Below are 16,921 nucleotides of genomic sequence, written 5' to 3'. Positions count from 1 at the left end.
AAAAATGCGAATAGCGGCCGCCAATAGGGCCTTCTGCAGAGACTATAGATTATAGAGGCGACAAGGCACTCAAAATGCGCTAAATTTTGAATCAAAACGGAGAGTTACCTTTATTTGTGATGGTACTCTCCGTTATGATTCAAAATTGAGCGGTTTTGAGTGCCTCGTCGCCTATGTAATCTATAGTCTCTGTAGAGGTCCCGTAACTTACAATGGCGTACGAAACTCGCGCTCTCCAAGTACAGAGACTGTAGATTACAGAGGCGCCGAGACACTCAAAAATTTTGAGCGAAAACGGAGAGTTACCTTCATTTATGATGGTACTCTCCGTTTTGTTTCAAAATTTAGCGGATTTTGAGTGTCTCGGCGTCTCTGCAATCTACAGTCTCTGTATCTCCTAGATGCCAATTCTTCCGTTGGTACTCAACGGCCACAAAGCGTTGACGTTGAAAGAGAGCGACTGACGAGCTCTTGATGTTTTTAAGCATAATATTCTGCGATCAATTCTTAGCGGCATTAGAAGGCTTAGCTTAGAAGGAGTGGACGAATAGATTGAGCAATTTCGCCTCAAAGTGGTGTTGAAGTTTTCTGGTGCAAAATATTCAAAATGTTGCATATTTAAAAAAAAATTCAACATAGATTTGCAAAACATTTTGTTATAAACGTGATCAATTGGTCCCCGGATTACGGTAAGTATTTTTATCTGTAGCTTTTGTCGTTATCACCCGGTAAACCTAAATTATCATCCTACACAGATGAAAGCAATACACAATACACTCGTTGATTTGCAACCCATAAAACAATATTGGGTGGGATCAACAAAATTACATTTTTTTTCAGACACTGTCTAGTTTGACAATCGTCCCTGACGCGAATTATCACCAAAAAAAAATCCGCATATTAAAAATTAAAAAACAATAAAGTCTGATATTATGATATTAAAAGAAACTGATATAACAAAATGGTCCACTGTAACTCTCGTTCCAATTTTTAGCACGCGCTAACGTCCGTCTATCTGGCATCGTTGTTATCAATGAACAGGTAATAAATGACAGACAAAATTTCGTCTCCCAGCTCCCATTCATCATATGATTTTTCCTACTCGTTTATTAGTTACTTATCAATTATGAACCAATTACGGATGGCTACCAAGCGAAGCTGCATTCATAGGCAGACACGGCATTCAGTTACAGTAAACCCTTCGTGGCTGCTGGTTGTAATACGGTACCAACCGCAGCTGCAGTTCAACGTTCTCGACAAAAACAAAATCAGCACAATTGTCGGTCGCAGCGACGAGTCTGGGTAGCAGTTCTGTTTACTATTTCTCAATACAATTTGTTGCACGGCTCTTACAACTGATAACAACCATTAAAGAACGATGGCAATTCAGAACGGCATGTACCACCAGCAGCCAGTGGACGGTGAGTAATTTTTGCGTTTCATTGGAACAAAATAAGCCTTAAAACACACACACAATCTTTTGCAGAACTAAGTATCCAAGATTACCGAGAACGCTTGCCGAACTTGCGCATTCGACCGCGACTGCGCACACTCTGCAGCTTAGCAACAGTTCGAAGACGCATTCACGTGCTGCATTGGCTGCCCAAATACCAGCTCAATCATCTACCATCGGATATTATCGCAGGAGTGACAGTCACCCTGACGGCAATTCCTCAAAGTATTGCCTACGGCATTTTAGCGAACCTGCAACCTCAAGACGGAATATACTCTAATCTTGTTGGATGTTTGGTGTATTTTCTGTTCGGCAGCGTTAAGGATGTAACCATTGCTCCAACCTCCATTATGGCCATTATGATTCAGGGGGTGGTGCTTCAGCTGGGCTACGGCACAGCACTGCTGACGCTGCTGGCCGGAGCGATCACCCTACTGTTCGGTGTCCTAAATTTAGGTATTTTGGTACGGTTTATATCGATGCCGGTCATTACCGGCTTTACTACGGCAGCTTGTCTGACCATTGGAAGCTCACAGTTGAAATCATTGTTCGGCATCAGTAGTCCTGGGAAAAGCAGCGATTTCATTGATGCATGGGAGAACGTCATCACCAACATCGGTGAAACCAGGCTTTGGGATACGTTGCTCGGGTTTTGCTCGATAGGATTTCTGGTTGTTTTTAAGGTGAGTTCAAATACTTTTAATGGTCAAAACGTAAATGATATAATTGTACTTTTCAGTTAACAAGCAACTGTGGCCAAGGTAATATTCGGACGGTCTTCAAATACTTGTCGTTACTTCGTAACGCTTTGATTGTGGTCATTGGTGCCAGCTTGGCATACGCATTTTATGTTAACGGTGTGCAACCTTTCAAACTGACCGGTCACGTAGACTCGGGCGTACCGCCATTCCACATACCGCCTTTTTCAATCACTAACAACGGTACATATTACTCCTTTTCGGACATGATTTCAACCATGGGAACATCTATTATTGCGATTCCGTTGGTGTCAACGTTAGAGATTATTTCTATTGGAAAGGCATTTTCCAGAGATAAGATTGTAGATGCCACACAAGAAATGATTGCACTTGGATGTTGCAATATAGCGGTATCGTTTGTTTCGCCTCTCCCAGTGGCAGGATCATTTACCCGTACTGCAATCAACAACAGCAGTGGGGTAAAAACTTCTCTAGGATGTGCCGTAACTTCGGTTCTACTGCTGGCGTCACTTGCTCTGTTAGCCGATGCTTTCTACTACATTCCTAAGGCGACACTCGCTTCTGTGATAATCTCGGCTATGTTATTCATGGTAGATTACCGAGGGATTGCCGATATTTGGCGCGTCAAAAAACTAGACATGATTCCCTTTTTAGGAACCGTAATAGCCAGCATTTTCCTCGGTTTAGACTACGGAATATTAGTGGGGATTGCGATAAATTGTTGCTTTTTGCTGTATCTGATGGCGGTACCAAAGATTACTATGCAGCCACTTATGATTGATGGAGTCAGTGTGCTAGTGGTAAAACCCATGCAAGATTTAGCATTCTCGTCAGCCGAATATATACGGGAACGAATTATTCGAGCTGTAATGGAAGCCTACGAAGCACCGGTGGAACTGCTAGTGCTGGACGGTACCGGGGTGAACTTTATCGACACAACCGTTACGAAAAATCTAGCCAGCGTCGAGCAGGACATGCGCACGAGAGATGTGGGTTTCGCGCTTTGGAACTGGAGCCGCAGTGCTGCGGGTGCACTGGTCAGGCTGGACCAGGGTTTTGTAAGAACGCTAGCAAATGATGCAGAGCTAGCGGAAGTGATACGATCTTGGAAAGAAAGTCACAAGAAAGATGCATAGACAGGCCGGCAAAAAATAATTGATTATATATTATGTAACAAGTACCTATCATCGAGCAACAATTGCAGAGAACAGAGGTGCAATTATTCGCTTCTGTTCTTAGGATATTACAATGATGATTAAGCACGATTACCTCATATATTATTGCGCATCTACTTGAAACTGTAATTTTCAAGATAACAGTGTTTGAACATTTTATTAAAGTATGATTTAAAGTAATGCCTAGTTAAACGCAACCAAGGTTTTCTTCTGTGCCGAAGCTCAACCCGTTTGATGTTTTTATTCGTCAATAGGTCAGTCATCCAATATAATTATTGAAATTTTGCAACTTTTTGTAATATAACATTAGTAGAAATTTCCTGAGCTTTTCGGCATGGGACGTATCCTGAAGAAAGTAATTATTGAGCTCCGGCTTTTTGGTATTCGTTAGTTATTTAACGAATTCGGATAAAAACGTTTGATATTCCGCTTTCTAAAGTAATCTGAATAATCCACATAGTAAAATTTATTGTATCAGACAAACGGTTCTCATTTTCTAGACCATATTTTACCTTGCCCACCATAGGAAAAAGGTTATATAATGGTTAAGTGACCCTATATGCAAGTGCATCCTGAACCTGAAGACAAAAATGACACATGTTTTCACCACCGGGGCCATGCGCGTAATGACAAGCGAGGTGAATATTATCACCAATTAAAAAAAAGGTAAAAGTGTAAGTAAACAACGTTTCGTCTGATCAATTTTCTGCATTTTCTGTGGTGCGTCTGTAATTTAATTTTGTGTTGTGTTACATTTAGCTTTACAGTTTGTAGAAATTATGGAAACGAAAAGACCACTGGCGGAACCCAATTCCGCTAGGGAATTGCAAGATGACGTGTAAGTTTTGTTTAAAGTAAAGTTAGTAAGTTCTCCCTCCAAAAATGTTTTGATTTTCCACCTAGACCAAGCGACAATCCAGAAGGCTACTGCCGACTGTGCTTCTCGGAACAGAACGTCGTTGCTTTGTTCACCTCGGATGGCAATTACGTCCGTGAATTGATCGAGAAAATTCACTATTGCGCCGGTGTACAAATTACAGTTCGCGATGACTTCCCCTCAGGAATCTGTACCGCTTGCGTGGCATTCATGGATGAGATCTGTCAATTTCAGAAGCGAAGCAAACATTGCGATGAAATTTTACGAGCAAAGCGAAACTTACTGGAAGAAATTCAAGTCAAGGTAGAACTGAGAGAGGACGACAGTGTGGCTGGAGCTTCTCGTTTTACCGCAGCGGAGTCATCCGCTCCTCAGGATGATCGAGAGGAGTTTACGGGAGGAGATTGCCTTTCGGAAAGCAGTATTATAGCGGATGCCATAACAAGCCTAAATGGGATAGGAGAATTGATGGGAACATTTCAAGGTGGATTGGATCAGCAGGTTTTCCCGAAAATGGAACCTTCCATAGCGGCAAACGCTAACAAAGAGCATCGCTGTATGGTGTGTGGTCAAACTTTTCCTGACCGGGAATCTTGGATGATACACTTGGGAGATCACGTAGAGGAGCGTCCCTATCAGTGTCTCGAGTGCTTGGCACAATTTCGTGAAAAACGATCATTAGCCCGACATATGAAGGCAGTGCATGAAGAAATCCGTGACCGTAAGTGTCCATATTGCCCGAAATCATTCAAGTATAGCCACCATTTAAGATACCACATTCGTACACACACGGGCGAGCGTCCGTACGTTTGTGAACTGTGCAACGACAGTTTTTCGCAGCACATCCAATGGAAACGACATCAAGCGAAGCACCAGCGGCAACCGGACCAGATTGCATTGATGCAATCGGCTGGCGGTGGCAGCGGCACGGGTGGAATTATTACGGAAGACTCGTCCATCAAGTGCGAATTCTGTCCGCGAGTATTTTCCAGGCTGCAGGACTATCGACGGCATGCGCCCAGCCACAATGCGGAAAACCTGAATCTGGACAGTTTGGCCGAACACCAGCTGGTTACGCTGCAAACGATGCATCAGCGCTAAATATTCTACCATCAATTTTAATGGCTTAATATCGAATAAACATGAAATCAATCGTTTAATCAAAATCATGTGATTTATCTTCTACTGTTCCTGAGCATTTTCCAAAGCTACCTACTGATTTCTAATTGCAGACATGACTTTCGTTTTTGTTAAAAGATACTCACCAAAATGTGCCCCTTTTTTTAATTGGACCCTTTCGTTTATTAAACTGTTAAAGACGCACTAATCATCTCCAGTAGTTTGGTGTTTAGTTTATTCAAGTCCAGCTGAACCTTGATGGTTTCGACTGTTTCCAGGTGGTTTTGCAGCATATGTTTAGCGCATTCGAACTTGAAGGGAAACCTCTGACCGCAGCGCTGACAGGTCCAGGGTTCCGGTTCGGGCAGTGAAAACACCGATGAACTTTCTCGAACCGGCTCTTTATCCCACTCGACCGTCATATTTAGCTGTATTGGATCCGCTTCAATAACCGTAGCATCGGATGGCTCCGGTTTAATTTCCTGTTTACAATCGAGCGGGTTTGGTATCATTTCTAAAGGAGGTTCTGGTACACAATTCTCAATAAGCTCAATCTGCAACGGTTCAGGCTCGGGATCTACGGCCTTAGGGGGCACCCCTTCTGAAGGATTAACGATTTTAAGTTTTTGTGCGCGTTTATATGCTTTTAGCATGGCCTTCTTAGCCATTGCTTTATCTGTCACTTTTTTCTCAAGATACGCTATGTTATTGCTATACACTTGCTGCCGAAAACTAAAAAATGTTTTAATCGTTCGTTCACAGTCTGCACAAATGTAAGCTGATTCCCTCGACTGCGGTACGATAAGAATGCCTGTGCAAAGATAGATCCGGTCAAGCATTTCTTCACGCACAACAATCAGTCCGGAATAAAGCGGTTCAAGAGAATCGGTGGCAAAACATAGCCGGCATGTTTTGCGCCAATTTTGCGGTACTCGTACAGAAGGAGGAACTAGAAGACTATCACTCGTCTGCTGTGCCCTGTGCGTCCTATAAAAAACCTGCGAAGGTTTACTATTATCGACGGAACAGCGAGTAGGCTGCCGAGAAACTAAAGCAAGCTCCGTGCTTTGTTTCTTAATTGGCTGAAAATATGGAATGAAAAATTATTTTCTATTGGTTTTTATTAATGAAGAAGTTACCGTACCTCAGTATCGATTACAGTTCCATTGCTCTTTTGGAATAAAGTTGGAACAGCCGTCTTTTGCAACCTTCTCCTGGTACCGAACAGAGAAAAACATTCCGGCTTGAAATGCTTGGAACAAGTTAGCCCTCTTTCAAAATTGGGACATATTACGGACAGTTCATCGCCCAATGCTTTGCTTAAGGAGTTTATCCACTTTTGGCGTAAAGCTGGTTTTTTGGGAAATCTGTGCAACGATACAGATTTATCGCGTTTGCAAATCGGTAAGAAACACTTCATACTGGTCTACTAAATCTACAAAACAATGTTTTCAGGCCTTACAACTTTGGACAAGCGCTAAATTTATTGTGTTTATTTTGTTTTTTACTATTTACTTTATTATTTAGGCAGTGCTGCCAGATTGGTTTTAAAAAATGAAAGAATTTTTAAATTCGCAAACTGCAAATGAAATCTATAGATAGTAGATTAAACTATCTATACTGAAAAAAGCTGCTTTTGTTTGAACCACGTAAAAAGCGCAATGGCCACAAATGGTGTACAGTTAATAACTACTAATTTTATTTAGGTGTTTACTAATAGGAATTATTAGCAGATTGTGGACATGACTTTTCTTTCGATAAATATTACACACCGAAATGGGCCTTTTTATCGACTGGGTCGTTTCGTTCATTAAACCGTTTAACACTGTCATAGCCGAACACTCATCATCTCCAGCATGTTGGTGTTTAGTTCATCTAGGTCCAGCTGAACCTTGATGGATTCGACTTTTTCCAGATGTTTTTGCAGCAAATGTTTAGCGCATTCGAACTTGAATGGAAATGTTTGACCACAGCGTTTGCAGATCCAGTTTTCCTGCTCGGGCAGTTCTTCCGGCAGTTCCTCGGAAATCACCGACGATTCTTTATCACATTCAACTGTCATATTTAGCTGTATCGGATCGGCTTCGACTATATCCTCTGGATCCGATTTGATTTCCAGCTCCAAATCGAGCGGGTTTGGTATCAATTCGGGAGCTGGCCTCGGTACGGAATCCTTCTCAAAAAGCTCAATCCGAAATGGTTCAAGATTATTGACCTTAGTCTTGATTTTAAAACGAACCTCTTCTGAAGTATTATCGACGTGACGTTTTTGAGCAAATCTATTTGCTTTAAATGTGACCTTCTTGGCATTTAATTCATCCAACCCTTTTTTCTCAAGGTAGGCCAAATTATTGCTATACACTTGCTGCCGAAAGCTAAAAAATGTTTTAATCGTTCGTTCACAGTCTGCACAAATGAAAGCTGATTCCTTTGACTTCGGCACGATGAGAACGCCTGTGCACAGGTAAATCCGGTCAAGCATTTCTTCACGTACAACAATCATTCCGGAATAAAGCGGTTCAAAAGAACCGGGGGCGAAACATAACCGGCAGGCTGCGCGCAAATTCTCCGGTACTGGCACAGGAGTAGGAACTAAAAGACTGTCCCTCGTTTGCTGTGAATGCGATTTGTAAGAAACCTTAGATGGTTGACTAGCATTAGCGGAATTGCGAGCGGGTTTCCTGGAATCTAAAAGAGATGCGGTGTATTTCTTATTCTTGATTGGCTGAAAAAGAAAAAAAAATGATTGGGATATCAAACCGGATACCGGTTATATTTTGAAGCAAAATTTCCAATTTCCATGAGTGAAAAAGGCAAAACTGTCACTAAGCACCTCAGTATCGAGAAAATTTCCATCGTGGTCCTGGAATAAGGTTGGAACAGCCGTATGCTGCAATCTGGTCCTAGTTCCGAATAGGGAGAAACATTCCGGCTTGAAATGCTTGGAACAAACTCGCCCATTTTCATAATTGGGACACATTTCCGATACTTCACCACGCAGTGCTTCGTTTATGGAAATTATCCACTGTTGACGTACAGCCGGATCGGTGGGAAATCTGTGCAATGACACGGAGTCATCGCGTTCACAAATTGGTAAAAAACATTTCATAGTTGCCTGAAAATTAGCACAAAATACACTTTTTTGAACTTTTCCAAAGCGTTGTCGGAGTGTCGGCTGTCGGTCTCGGCAGCTAATTTTGTTTATTGTTTACTTTTTGCTCTTTTTGCCTCTTTTGCATTTCATTTCAGTGCAAGCAGAGCTGCCAGATTAAACCTTTTAATCACGGCGACGTCCAAAGGTATAACCAAATTATCACGCTCGTTTGGTTTAACTCTAAATAGAGTACAGTTTACTCAGTATCGTATTTTTAATCCAAAACGTCAAAAAATGAGTAGTTTTGAATTGAGCTTGCTGACGTTTATCGTATACGCACACATCGACGCGCGATTTGTTGTTGCTGTTGTTAGATTTTACATTGATTTTACACGTTTGTTTTTGTTTTCCCCCAGTTATACCCCGGTAAAAAAACATACGTTTGAGTGATAAACGATAAGTTTTTGTAGCCTTTTGCGCTGCAGCGTTTGTTATAGGCTTATAGCAAGCTCTATAACAAACTAAGTGAAATTAATTTTACTGTTTCTCTTACCGTTTTTGTTTTTGCTTGGTTCAATCTACGTAGTTCTCGTCCATCACACTCTTGATCACACTATTCGTGTAATTTTCACGTGAATTATTGGTAACTCGCACGCATACTAACCAGTTTACATGCGATCCTGGTAAATTTTATCAACTTTCCCATTAACCCTTTATAAGGCCGTGGCAACTATGCAGGAATTAGCACAAACTTTAGCGAAACATAATGTTCGAAAGTGCGAAACATAATATTCGGTAGAACCCATTCATATTCTTTTTGTTAAGTAATTGGGCCACGACTGCACTCCAGCTGATTCGCTAATTGGGCCGACTGACAGTTGTTAGAAATTTCTAAACTCGAAAATTCCATACAATTTTGACATTCAAGTTGTCACATAGCCCAATTAGCGAACACCCAATTAACGAACCGCCCAATTAACGAACCACCAATTAACGAAACTTTGCTGTAATGACTTTAATGGTATGTACTCAAAAGTAAGGTAATTCGCTTTTACCTAAAATTAACTTCCCGCACGGAAGTCCGATTTGAATCAAAAGTAAGCATATTTGGGTCATTTGGGTTTAATTATTTTTCTGTGCACAGCACACTCTTAAATTAATGATTCTTCCTGTAAATAGGTCGGATTTAGTTAAAGCTAGGTTGAAACTACTCAAAATGCCGATAATTCGCTATGTAAGCACAAATCGATCTCTTGTACTCTCATGGAACTGCCATATGGAAAGTTTGTGAAGATTTGGTGCAAAGTTTTGTTTATCCTTTTCACCCTTTAACAAACCTGTGCACAGACTTCACAAATAGAACAAACTTGGGAAGGTGGCAGCACCGTATTATTCTTTATGACAAATAACGCACTTTTCAGTTCCTACTATTGTGCTTTGCAAGAAATCTTTTCATTCTCGGAAAGTTCATAGCAAGCTGTCAAAATAATTCTGTATTGAGCGAAGCTGACGAATTATCGTTAATTGAATATCGATATTTTTCACATATCGATACGTATACTCAGCTGAAAGCATAATCAGCAAAATTGCTCGCATCACGTGACGATCTGCATTTTACATTTATTTTATAACACTCCGTATAACGTGTTAACATTTACAGAGCGGTTGTATTTATTTATGCATGCCGAAATTAACTATTTCCAAAAAATCTCTATCAAGATTTCGTCCACGAATATCGATACCAGTTATATCGATACATTATCGCCCAATGCTGAGCTCGCCAAATATTGAAGGATGTGCTTTTGTCCAGAGCTGCCATGCAAATAGATTAATTTCTATTGTTTAGATATTTGCATCACTTCTTAAATTTTGTTACTATTTACACCAATTTTTATACTTATGATATTCAATGAATTTATATAAAACCGATTTTTGAATGTAAGAGGCTAAAAGAAGTTTTTCATGGTTGTTTTAGTTGCTAAAGCATCAGTGCAATTGTTACTGTATATGTACATATAAACCAAAAAATATTTGGCCACCTTTTCTTGTTCTCGTTGCGGTGATTGACGATGCGGACTACCGCCGCAACAGGATGAAAATTTATGTAAATAACCGCAATACCAATTTTTTGCTTAAGAAACTATAGACCAAATCATTATACCGTCAATTGACAGATACTGACGCCCTTGTTTACGTTTTGGAAAATTTTCCTTTTCGTTTATAGCGAATGTAGCGAGTGTTTTAACAGTTTACAGGCATGTTGGCTTTTAAATTTAGTCCTAATGCTGGTTAAACTCGGTTTAAACAACAAACTTGCCGTTTAAACAGGTGAAACTTTTTTGGACTCTGCGGTCTGTTTGTAAACAAGGGCGCCAGTATCTGCCAGATGACGTCACCTTGATTTGGTCTATACTCAAAATTTGAGTTTGTACACTTTAAGGCAGCGGGGTGCTATCCGTATCTTAACGAACGGTGTTTGACAGTCCACTTAACGAAGGGCGCTATTTCAAAAAATGCAAGAAATAGCGCCCGTCTGACAGCTAGATTTGCTGCCAACCTTTGTCGAGATGTGCTGAGATGTTGGCAACAAAAACATGGCACCCATCGCAAGCCCCTGCTTTAAGGGCATTTTGAGTAGTTTCCACCTATAGCTTTAACTAAATCCGACCTATTTACAGGTAGAATTATTTAAGAGTGCAGATAGACGTTTGCGACTTTTGCCCTTTTGTTGATTCTGTCTTATTAGGGATCTTTATTTATTTTAACGTTTCCTGCAGCTGCAACTGTGAAGTGCTCGTAATCTCGTAATTATAATAAATATCAGTGATTTAAATATTAAAGAAAACATGAAGAAGTGCATCATACCGGATTGTGAGCGCGATGAATCAAGTACCATACATAGATTTCCTACTAAGTCGATTTTACGTGATCGCTGGGTGTATTCCATAAATAAGGCTTTGGGATATGATCTGTCCGAAATCTATCCTAATTTCGAACTGGGGCGCATTTGTTCAAAACATTTCAATCCGGATTGTTTCTCCCCGTACGGAGTTAAAGCCAGATTGCAGAACACGGCAGTTCCAACTATCTTCTACGACAGCTACGGGAATGGATTCGAAGTTAAGGTATTTATCTTATTAAGGAACCTGCTTGTAAGTTTCTAATCATCATTTTTAAATTGCATTAAAAAAATGTAAATTTTCCACCCATTAGATTTTACTAAATTTTGTTATTTTAATACCCTTTAAATGTTATATTGTATTCACGGTTGTTGGTTCTAATAAACGGTTGCTATTTTGTTTCATTCATTTCTATTCGTTAGCTAGATGCTATCCCGTTTGCCAAAGTTACTGAGGAAAACGATGGACTGCCTCCAAAACAGTTGCTTCACTGTGCCGTACAAGGATGTGAGAATCAGAATGACACATATTCACGTAACGTTACGTCGCATATGTTCCCGTTGGAGGTGGAAGAGTAGGTATTTACTATATTCTATCGTTTTGAATAATACTCACAGCCACAATGTTTGTACCCTTCTGGTTTCACAGTTGTAAAGCATGGGTACAATTTACTAATAACAGACACGCAAACAAGCAGTTTGCCATGTTCGGTCCGGCTGGTGTTCGGAAGTGGCGCATGTGCTCTCGACATTTTGAAGGCCACTGGATTAAGTTCAAAAGTAATGGCAATTCGTACACCTTAAAACCGGGTGCTGTACCGAGCTTAGCCCCTCCGCTTAGTAGGATATGTCCAATGGCAATGGGTCAATGTTTGGCACACAGCAACGCTCTGGCCAAGGTTAGTGTTTTGCAGCGTTAATTTTTTTAGATTTAGATCGTTTAAAAAAGGTCTTTCTCATATTATTTTCAGCCACTCGAGAAACAGTATCCTCCATCCGTTTTGAATGCTAGACAGAATACACGGAGTTTGGTAAATAGCAAACCACCCCTGTGGGTTCCTCGCAAGTCGCATTCACAACAGACGGAAGACGGCAATTTCATGCCTCCACCTACGCCTCTGCCGTTGAAGTATTATGACGCTTGCCGGCTTTGTTTTACCAGCGAGGATCTTGAACCGCTTTACTCCGGTTTGATCGTGGTACGCGACGAAATGCTTGACCGAATTTACCTGTGCACCGGCATTCTTATCGTACCGAAACCGAAAGAATCGGCTTACATTTGTACACGTTGTGCAGAAACGATTGACACATTTTTTAACTACCGACAGCAAGTGAGTAGTAATAATTCCTCGTACCTTGAGAGAATAGCGGCGGATAGTGGGGTCCCCAAAAAGTCCTCTTTTAAAATCTACAGGCATGCGCGAAAACGTCGGAACAACAATACCATTCCAACAGAAATACCATCAAAAATCGGACATTCTGAAGCTCTTGAGGTTGAGTTTCTTGAGGAAGATTCTGTGCCGAGGCCCCCTCCGGAACTGATACCAAATCCGCTTGATTGTGAGCCAGAAATCAAGCTAGAGCTAGATGATATGACGGACGTTACCTTCCTCGATGCAGATCATGTTCAGCTGAATATGACCGTGGAATGTGACAGAGAAGTAAAAGTCGAGAGTCCAATCGTCCAAGTAGACCATTTTGCCGAAGGCCTGCCAGAAGAGGAAAGCTGGATCTGCCAACATTGCAGTGAAATGTTCGTCTTTAAATTCGAATGTGCTAAACATCTGCTGCAAAAACACCGGGAGAAAGTGGAAGTTATCAATAATCTGCTTAAACTGGATGAACTCAATGTCCACATGCTCGAGATGATGAGTGAACAGTATTTAATGGTTGATAATGGTGATTTACGAGTGAATTAAAACTTATAAAACTACTTATAAAAACACGTTTTCTATTTATTTGTTCCCGCCTTCTTGAAAATTGAGTGAAAGAACGTTTAAACAGCCGGAAATCATTATCTGTGCATGATGTTTGCAGGCTTCATTTGTGGTGTTATGCTCAGTACATTCTTATTTTTCTACAGCGCCTCAGCGAAGCAGAATTCGAAAATATATAGTGTAAAGGGCAGTTGTAGAACTAATTTTACCTACAACATTGTTGAAGAAAGTATCGTTTTATGTTTTGTATTTATGGCGCTATGGGACTGCTGCCTCAAATGTGTGCTATTTTCTACGCACACTGGCATTGCATATGGGTCATATAAAGTTAGTCCACAATCAAGGGTCACACACAATTGTGGGTCATTTTAGCTAACTACTGGACTATGGTAGTTAGGCTGTTTATTCGCCGTTGATCGGCTCTCCAGCGGTTTTGTAGCTCAAGTACAATCTGGGTAGCTGCCACATTGACCGCTCCCCAGACGTCCGAGCTGGAACACATCCTTTGGAATAAGTAATCCGGAGTAGTGTCCTGTCCGCTCACTGCATCATGTTGCTTCTCACGCCCGCGAAACGAGGGCATATGAACAAAGCATGTTTTTCAGTTTCCTCAACGTCCACGCATTCGGGACACGCGAGGGACTTCGCATGCCCAAACTTGTGCAGATACTGTCTAAAACAACCATGCCCTGACAGAATCTGTGTCAGATGGAAGTTGACTTCGCCGTGGCACCTGTTGACCCACCCGGATAGTTCCGGGACAAGTCGTTGTGTCCACCGGCCTTTTGTGAAATTAGACTATGCCCGCTGCCATGTGGTCATCGAGACCGATCTTGCGGTACTCCGTATGCCTCTAGTTCCACGTTGGTTGAAGCACTCTACGTCCTTGCTGATGATGATACCAATAGGCATCATACCCGCTAAGACGCTGATTGCGTCATGTGAAACTGTGCGATACGCACTCGTCACTCTCAAGCACATGAGACGATAGGTGCTTTCCAGCTTGGCTAGATAGCGATAGCTTTTGGTACCTAACGCTGATGACCACACCGGTCCGCCATACCTGAGTATGGACTGGACCACGTTGGCTATAACAGCTGGTATAACAGCTGTTGGGCCGTGTAGCAGTGATTCAAGGTTAGTTGCGTTAGGCCCCGTACAGAGTAAACACGACAGCGACGCGACACGACTTCGCTCTCATGCTGCTAAATGCACAGTCCTGCTTCGGGTGAAAAAGCGCGTATAACTACAGCAAGAAATGTCGCATGTCGCTTGCACCCTGCCGGGCACTTTGGGCCTCCTGTTGTGTACTTAGCGTCCCGTTGGCCGGTACATATCAGGCACTTGGATGGCGCAGTACAGTCCCTCGCTATATGCCAGCACTTTGTAAGCAGAACCCTTTTCAGTGGCATTCTTTTTGAGCTCAAGGATCATGTCGCCTGTGCGAGAGCGGCGGATACTCCGCACATCCGCGCCACGACCCTTTAACTGATCATGCCCTCTCATGGCCTTTAAAACTTCCGAATATTTCGGCCGCTCAGTTTTGAGGATAAGGGCATCGCCTTTGCTCCTCTTTTTCCTGGCCACTTTCGGTGGGGTTCGATCCTCCTCTTCCTTCCTGGCCTTCTTCTTTTTGACCAACTCCCACTGGTTGTCGGACGCTAACAGCGTCTCCTTACTCTCAGTGGGTTCTTCGGGCTTGCGACCATCTGCTATCAGGCGCTTCTTCGGGCCCGTAGGGGTTTCTTTTCCTGGAGACTGCCTTGCGCGTTTAGTGGATGCCTTGTCGTTGGACTGCTCCGTAGTCGCGAGGGCCACGGTGTGGTCAGTCATTGACGGGCAGGCATTAGTTTGAGCAGACCTCGACACAAACGCCTTCTCGGTCTCTTTCTCTGCCACTTTTACTCGCGCTGCGAGTTCGCTGTGCTCCTTGCTGTGCGACCTGCCTTGAACTCGATAATGGCATCGAGCTGATGAGACGCCGCTACCACTCTTGGTAGCATGTCTCTTTTTCCTGCCACTGCTGTTATTAGCGACGGGCCGTTCATTGCTGCGTCCGGCGTAGATGCCTTTCCGCTTACGCTGGCGCTTCTACTGGTTTCCATCGGCGGAGATCTCTGGATACCACCTCTATCGAACGGATTATCTAATGCTAATCCGTTCGCGCTCACTTGAAGTTAATGTTTTATTTTGATTATTCATATAGAATCCCACGAGTTGAGGGGAAAGAAGAGTCCGCCGCGTCAGAGCCCCTCATGATGCGGTAAGGACTGATTACTGTGGAGAGCGCTCTGGTAGTGCACAAGCTCCGTTTGAGGCTGAGTATAGCAGCTATTAAAACTATCCTCCTTTGCGGCCTTGGACTCTCTGCTCAGGTTTTCAGTATTTTCAGGTTCATCGAACATACTTCTACCGAGATCCGTCATTTGCAGGCGGAGAGTTTACACTCAGCCTTCGCATGAGTGCCCCCTTCTCTGTCCGCATACGATCCTAGTTTCCGCCGGTTGTCCGATTTCCACTAAGGAACGTATCCCGGATGGTACCACGAGAAGGTAGAGATATCAATTGCTGAATAAGAGGCTGTGAAACTTCATGGTAGTTCTGGAGCGCATTATTCAACCATTTACCATCCCAAATCGACCAAGCCTACTCAGCAACAATTGCAGCAGAGATAATTTTTTTAAATGTATCAAGATCAAACATAATTTAATCAATGATACATTTCCGAATCTAAAGGGGAAGAAATAACGAGAACCACGGTACCATCCGTTCCCATATTTATCTTTGCTAAGTGTGATACTCCGGACCCTCAAGTCAGATTACAATAAACTAAGGTTATAGGGCCTTATTTCGCTATCTGAAAATAAACTGCTAGATAGACCAACTCGGCGGAGCATAACAGCTGCAGCATAACACTCCACCCACTTTGGCAGCCGCAAATCAGTCGTCTGCACTTGACATAACCTCTTGAACCGGGAACCTGCTTGTTGTCCATATAGCCGCCGTCCCAGACCTATCCGACACCCAGTTACCATTTCCGGCAGGGATGCGGTATGGGTCCGAGATGATGGCAATGTCCGTCAACGACTCAGTAACTGCTTTGTACAACAGCTGTCGGGCCGTGTAGCAGTGATTCAAGGTTAGTTGCATTAGGCCTCGTACAGAGTAAACACGACACGACTTCGCTCTCATGCTGCTAAATGCACAGTCCTGCTTCGGGCGAAAAAGGGGTGCGCGTATAACTACAGCAAGAAATGTCGCTTGCGCTTTGGCGGTACCCTTACCTGCACTACGCCCGTGTTTTAGTCGCCGGCGCCCCTGCCGGGCACTTTGGGCCTCCTGTTGTGTACTTAGCGTCCCGTTGGCCGGTACATATCAGGCACTTGGATGGCGCAGTACAGTCCATCGCTATATGGTAGCACTTTGTAAGTAGAACCCTTTTCAGTGGCATTCTTTTTGAGTTCAAGGATCATGTCGCCTGTGCGAGAGCGACGGATACTCCGCACATCCTTACCAAGACCTGTCAACTGACCATGCCCTCTCATGGCCTTTATAACTTCCGAATATTTCGGCCCCTCAGTTTTGAGGATAAGGGCATCGCCTTTACTGCTCTTTTTCCAGGCCACTTTCGGCGGGGCTCGATCCTCC

General features: G+C 42.7%; 4 protein-coding genes across 4 annotated transcripts; 3 read left to right on the top strand and 1 right to left on the bottom strand.

Moving 5' to 3' along the window:
* The first annotated feature begins 1,178 nt into the window (after window positions 1-1,178).
* LOC128745152 (sodium-independent sulfate anion transporter-like) lies at window positions 1,179-3,483 on the top strand. The gene is made up of 3 exons (XM_053842153.1): window positions 1,179-1,421; window positions 1,487-2,136; window positions 2,193-3,483. The coding sequence occupies exons 1-3, from the start codon at window positions 1,379-1,381 to the stop codon at window positions 3,306-3,308; spliced, it is 1,809 nt and encodes a 602-aa protein (XP_053698128.1). The 5' UTR covers window positions 1,179-1,378; the 3' UTR covers window positions 3,309-3,483.
* Window positions 3,484-4,059: 576 nt separating this feature from the next.
* LOC128745327 (transcription factor Ouib-like) lies at window positions 4,060-5,376 on the top strand. The gene is made up of 2 exons (XM_053842371.1): window positions 4,060-4,185; window positions 4,251-5,376. The coding sequence occupies exons 1-2, from the start codon at window positions 4,127-4,129 to the stop codon at window positions 5,323-5,325; spliced, it is 1,134 nt and encodes a 377-aa protein (XP_053698346.1). The 5' UTR covers window positions 4,060-4,126; the 3' UTR covers window positions 5,326-5,376.
* Window positions 5,377-6,994: 1,618 nt separating this feature from the next.
* LOC128732541 (uncharacterized) lies at window positions 6,995-8,501 on the bottom strand. Its single transcript, XM_053825816.1, has 2 exons — window positions 8,177-8,501; window positions 6,995-8,068 (listed from the first exon to the last, which is right to left on the bottom strand). The coding sequence occupies exons 1-2, from the start codon at window positions 8,450-8,452 to the stop codon at window positions 7,172-7,174; spliced, it is 1,173 nt and encodes a 390-aa protein (XP_053681791.1). The 5' UTR covers window positions 8,453-8,501; the 3' UTR covers window positions 6,995-7,171.
* Window positions 8,502-11,236: 2,735 nt separating this feature from the next.
* Window positions 11,237-13,255, top strand: LOC128745429 (uncharacterized). Its single transcript, XM_053842505.1, has 4 exons — window positions 11,237-11,562; window positions 11,760-11,911; window positions 11,986-12,235; window positions 12,308-13,255. The coding sequence occupies exons 1-4, from the start codon at window positions 11,284-11,286 to the stop codon at window positions 13,253-13,255; spliced, it is 1,629 nt and encodes a 542-aa protein (XP_053698480.1). The 5' UTR covers window positions 11,237-11,283.
* The last annotated feature ends 3,666 nt before the right edge of the window (window positions 13,256-16,921 follow it).

This window comes from Sabethes cyaneus, chromosome 1, assembly GCF_943734655.1.
Source record: "Sabethes cyaneus chromosome 1, idSabCyanKW18_F2, whole genome shotgun sequence".
Lineage (NCBI taxonomy): Eukaryota > Metazoa > Arthropoda > Insecta > Diptera > Culicidae > Sabethes > Sabethes cyaneus.
The sequence above is the reverse complement of the archived record's forward strand: the minus strand, read 5'-3'. Positions and strand labels throughout refer to the sequence as shown.